This window comes from Alexandromys fortis, unplaced genomic scaffold (assembly GCF_014885135.2).
Source record: "Alexandromys fortis isolate MF-2015 unplaced genomic scaffold, M_Fortis_MF-2015_v1.1 scaffold_182, whole genome shotgun sequence".
Taxonomy (NCBI): Eukaryota; Metazoa; Chordata; class Mammalia; order Rodentia; family Cricetidae; genus Alexandromys; species Alexandromys fortis.
Window position 1 is genome coordinate 2,076,198 of NW_026068068.1, and position 5,878 is coordinate 2,082,075.

The 5,878-nt window shown below is 44.0% G+C and overlaps 1 protein-coding gene across 4 annotated transcripts in view; it reads right to left on the reverse strand.

Annotated features, from left to right (window-relative positions):
• The window catches only part of Dnah11 (dynein axonemal heavy chain 11), a 324,204-nt gene that overhangs the window by 170,728 nt on the left and 147,598 nt on the right, over nt 1-5,878 (reverse strand). For all 4 annotated transcript variants that reach the window (XM_050120839.1, XM_050120837.1, XM_050120838.1 and 1 more), the window contains exon 43: nt 423-573. In XM_050120839.1, coding sequence (XP_049976796.1) covers nt 423-573 — 151 coding nt within the window. The remainder of the gene's footprint in view (nt 1-422; nt 574-5,878) is intronic.

Sequence of the window (5,878 nt, forward strand, 5' to 3'; positions counted from 1 at the left end):
GTGTGGATGCAGGGTGCCTTAGTCTTCATGTGTGTGCACGTGTGGATGCAGGGTGCCTTGGCCCTCATGTGTGCGTGCGTGTAGATGCAGGCTGCCTTGGCCCTCATGTGTGTGCACGTGTGGATGCAGGCTGCCTTGGCCCTCAAGTATGTGCACGTGTGGATGCAGGGTGCCTTGGTCTTCATGTGTGTGCACGTGTGGATGCAGGCTGCCTTGGCCCTCAAGTGGTATTCAAAGAATAGTTTGTAGAAGCTGGTTCTCTCTTTCCACCACTTGGGGCTCAGGGATGGAGCTTAAATCATTAAGTGTTAGGCCAAGAGCCTCAACCCACTGGGAAGTCCTACCAGTACCTTCCCCCATCTTTTTAAGCAAGCAAAATGTGTGCTATTCTGACTTCCCTGGCATAAAAAATCAGCTCAGACCTGCACCAGGCTGCTCTCTGGAATAGCAGTGATGGTTTTAAAGCTGGTTCTTAGCTTCTCCAAGCACACAGGAATATATTTATCGAAAAGAATAGTTAAATTGGCCTTTTCTGATTGATGCCGTCTTCTGTCTATCCAACTGGCCACATACCTGAAAAGGAACACAGCAAACCTTTTACTGAACAAGGGCTTTGAAAAGCAGGATGCCACTGAGTTCGAAGCTCCCCCTTCCACACAGCTTGGTGCAGCACTTCACGGACATGCTGAGTGGTTCTCTTTATTTCTCAAATGGAAAATATTTTTAAATGGCCCTTTAAAGACTTGTTTTAATGGCCATTTTTCCTTTAATGAAAAGAATGTAAAGGAAACTTCTCACAGTTCTTAGAAGGCAAACATAATCGTGCCTAAGTAGGCCATTACTTTGCATTTAGAGAGAAGTGCACTGTGTCATTTCCCAAATGAACAGGCTGTTCATGACCGAGGCTTTATTTATGAAAACAGCTTGGCACTTTTCTTGATTAATCTTGGCATCAATTATTTAGTAATGAGAATTCAGTTATAAATAAAGAGGTGAACAGTCCATAGGGGCTACTTCAATGTGCTTTTCTACTGGACTTTGTAAGACCAACCTGAAAGGATAATGTGTTCACAGTCAGGAACTCAGAAATGTACGACATGCCTTAATATATTGATATTTATATGATATATAGATATAGCTGCCTTATGCTTATAAAATGTTCATTTTGATACATTAAACATCACCACTGTATTAGTAAACAGCTTACCAACGCCATGATGACATCCTTAGTGGCCTCTGGGGCACAACTAAGAGATGCTAAATGAAAAAGAATCACTCAGAAAGTTTTACTTAAGTAGGAAGCTGTGGCCATAAATACATTTAGCAGCCTGCACATGACCAGTGCTGCCACAGATGGAATACAGCCAGACTTTGTTGTAAAGGCAAACCAGACCTGCATCTTGAATATGGTACAAATGAAGCAAAGGTGCACGTTCTACCAAAGCCTTCCTGTCCTTTCCACAGACTTTGAGGAAGGGTTATACAAAATATCCACCATTGTCATACGGTGGTTTGGTTTCTAGAATGCCAGGTCTTCAGTAGGAGCCTACTCACATGAGAGCAGTGTGACAAGTGCCACTGAGGTGGTGACCGCAGCAGCAACTGAGAACGAAGGCACGAAGACCGCATCTGTCGTCAGTGACAGATGCTGCTGCTCAGAGTGGAGTGGAGCTCCTGTCATTCTTATTTATGTGTTAGTATGATGGGAGGGCTAGGGAGGGCTGAGGATGCCTATATGTTGTGGCTCAAATGTGAAGGTCAGAGGGTAATTTGTACATGTTGGTTCTTTCCTACTATCCCGTAGGACCCAGGGATCAAATTTAGGTTGTCAGACTTGGAAGAAAACCCCTTTTACCTGGGAGCCATCTTGCTGGTCCCAGAAGGAAATCATTGTATCTAGAATATATGGTAGGCGGAGTTAGGAGAGCATTGCTCAGGGAGACAGTGCTCTTAACCTGGACTACCCTGAACCTGCATCTCAGTTCCCTTACTTTTAACCAGGGCACCTGTCTGCTTGGTTTTCCAGCTATGAATGGAGATGACTGCCTCTTGACCTCTGGCTAAGATCCTGAGAAGTATAAATGGAGTTCATAGAGCTATGGAGCTCCCATGGTTATGGCATGAGGAACTTAGATCAGCATCTAACAATGTTCTCTATCACAGGGTTGTGGCATTAGAGGCCTGGGTTCAGATCCTGCCCCAGTCTCTCTGTGCCTCTCCTCTGTGCAGGAACTGTCAGGTAGCGCTCTGGTGAACATAAACATCCCACACTTCGTACACAATATCTTCCGCATGACCTGGGAAACAGAATGCCACTCCAAAAGCAGCAGACACCAAAAAAAAAAAAAAAAAAAAAAAAAAAAAAAAAATTCCTAAAGCGGGCTTTGCACTAGGGGGCAGGTAAGAGCTTTTGCTGAGCCAGAACCTTCTTTTGGAAACATAAGAGACCCACTGGCAAATGATGCTGTGGCTGCTGTGACCCTATTGTTTCCATGAATGACGGATGCTCTAGAGAGAAGCAAGCTTAACCAAAACAGGCCATAGAGTCAGAAGCGAGTCTGCTGGGGAGATGGGCAATAATGACCTCTATTGTGAGTTGAGTGTCATCACACTGCAAAAGGAGTGGAAAGGTTTCTATCAACAAATATGAACAATTAGAATTTTCATGAAGAAATTATTGTTAAATCTTTATGGTTTGGAATAAAAACTGACATTAAGAATGACAATTTAGAGCTCTGGACCATTAAGTGTGTCTGTGGCAAAGCCTAAGAACTGATGTGCCATTGTCTGCATCTCCTCCCATCTCACAAAGGATGCTGCGGATTTTAGGATGGACATTTTGGAATGATCCACTACTGCAGCACATGTAATTACAAATGAAATGCTCTTAAAAGCAAGGAGTACAGGGAAGCGAGCCTGGATTCTAAACACAACTGTGTCTACTAGAAGCACCCTTCCAGCTGCTTAGAGACATGGCTGGTTTAGGGTTCCAGTAAGGAAGTTCTAAAACAAACTGAACATCCAAATGCCCAACACAGACTCGGAAAGATAAGTGAAGAATACAGAGGGAAGCGCTCGAAGGGAGGGTGGGGTAGGCCTCTCCTAACAACATCTGCGACAGATCTGAGAACCAGAAAAGAAAGATAAGTGGTTTATAGATAACACACTGAACTACAAGAAATCATGAATAAAAGAACAGAAAATGACAAGGAACATATAGCAGAATAAGAGGGGGGGCATAGAAAGGAAAATGGATGTAAGAAAAGGGTTCTTGACAGAAAACTATGCAGAAAGGATGGCTGAATGAGGGCTCACCACTTCCAAGCCACCAATAGTTCATCCTCCGAGGGATGTAAACTTTTCTCTCCAAAACTATACACGGTATGAAGGAACAAGTTGGGAGAATGTTCTAGACAAACGGGGACAACAGAACCAAATAAACACAATCCTTGCTCTGATGGTGAATTCTTTTCAAAGGTAAAAATGAAATCATGTTTGTAACTCACAAGATTAAAAAAATGTTTGCTATGTTCAAGATAGATTTCTTAAGTGTATGGGATATAGTGTCTTTTATAAAAGAGAATGCTCTCGTTCACAGGAAATCAGTACGTAAATGCTTACAGATGAAATGTCTTAACGTCTCCAACTTATAATCAAGGATTTCTGCAAAAAGTCACAGGAGGAAGGAGACTTCTATACGCATGTGCATGTACGTCAGCCAGAGACAAAGTGAAGGCGGAGACACAGCATGAGAAGAAAGGTTTGTGACTGTAGTCTGTAGCTTGAGCCCAATTTCCCTGCAGTTTTCAACACTTGGATGCAAACAGCTGCAGAAAACTGACACTTTCTAAAAAATACTGCTTCAGAAAATGAGTTAATATATTGATCTCTGAATGTAAATGAATATTGAATAAACAATGCACATAAAGCTATCACATTGTGGCATTAAAGTAAGGCAACGAATTATCTAATAATTACAGAGTGAAAGAAAGTACCTGAAACCTGACGTTGCTGGAACTCGCTGGCAACAGCAAGTGAAAAAATAGAATATGCTTAGACAAGATTCCCTTTATTCTGGAAATGTCTTGCCTGGACCTTTGGTCACAACACATTCATCTCTGATACAATGAAAACCTCCCCACACTGAGATATAACAGGGAGAGAAGGTGTCTAACTCATAATACAGACTGAATGGCTCTTGAAGCTACCCAGAACTATGAATAACGGTCCTTCTTTAAGTAGAAGATCATTCTGAGCTATCTTAAGCACTAACTGCCTTATGACATGATTGAGACTGAAGGGCAACAGGCTTGAGAGCATCAGATCACAGTGGAGCAGACGAGGACTCTCCGAAGGACCTTGTGCTGCTACACAGGGGAGATCCTGTTCTAGAGGTGGGGGAGTTGTGGGGCAGTTCTAAGATCCCTTAAGCCAGTCCTAACCAACAGAAACAGCCCAGGAACAGAATCCTACATGGAGAAAGATTGGTTTTGCACTGTAGAAGATGAAAACTCTTTCCCTCAGACAAATGCAAGCTCACACTAAATTAATTAAAGCAAATCAAATTAATTAAAGCTCAAAAGACCTGGCCATGGTTCTCCTCTCTGTAAGCATCAGGGAGAGCAATGGCAGCTCCTGATGGGAAGCAGGGGTCATTCTCAAAGTACACTCAGGCGAAGGAGTATTGGAAGGACCAGTGACAAAAGATGTAGCAGGGTGGAAACAAACCAAAGAGCGACAAGGTTTGCATTTAGAGGGACCCAAAACACCCTTTCAGGTTAAAGGCTCGATCCTTAACATGTGGTGCTAAAGCCAGGTGGTGGCACCTGCAAGATATGGGGTGCAGCAGAAGTGTGAGGTGACTGTGTGTGTGCCTTTAAAAAGGACAGTGGAGGTCTCTCTCCATCTCTGTCTTTCTCCCTGATATCTTGGTCACAAGGGTGCTGTGGGATTCCCCTCTGTATGTTGTGAATAATTGGTTAATAAAGAAGCTGTGTTGGACCTACGGCAGGGCAGAGTAGAGCAAGGTGGGAATTCCAAGCAGAGATAGAGGAGGAAAGAAGACGGAGTCAGGAAAATGACATGTAGCTGCCAAAAGGAGACAGACACCAGAACTTTACCTGGTAAGCCACAGCCTTGTGGAAATGCACAGATTAATAGAAATGGGTTAGTTTAAGATATGAAAGTTAACCAGGAATATGCCTAAGCTAGTGGGCAAACAGTGTTGTAATTAATACAGTTTTGTGTTGTTTTGGGTCTGGGTGGCCGGGATATGAATAAGCAGTGTCCATCCACACAAGGGGAGCAGCTCTGATGTACCACAATGCACTGCACCATCACGGGCCCCTAATGAAGGGCGCAAATAATGGGAGATTGAGCCAACTTCCTCTCTTTATAAATTCAGGATTTTGTAGGATTCACAACAGTAAGGGACACTTGCAGCACAGGCCGAAAGCAAAGAATGCTGGGGCATGAGAATGGATGACTAGCAGGTCCTACAGAAGGCTGCTGCAGGAGAATCATAGAGGAACCACTGACGAGCTCCACAGCCATGCTGCTGTGACAGTTTGGGATGGATCGGGAAAGAGCCTGCCTCCCTTTCATCTCTCCCTCTCATTTCATGCTAAGTTCTTCCTGAGCCAAAGAAACCAGAAACCAGAGACCAGAGGTCTGAGAGCCCACGTATGTAGTTACATGGAGTAGCGTCTGGGCAGAGACAGGTGAGAAGGCTGTACAGAGGGATGACGGAGGACATCTGCTATAGGGTCCAGAGGGATGATGATGGAGGGCATCTTCTATAGGGTACAGAGGGATGATGACGGAGGGCATCTGCTATAGGGTACAGAGGGATGATGATGGAGGGCATCTGCTATAGGGT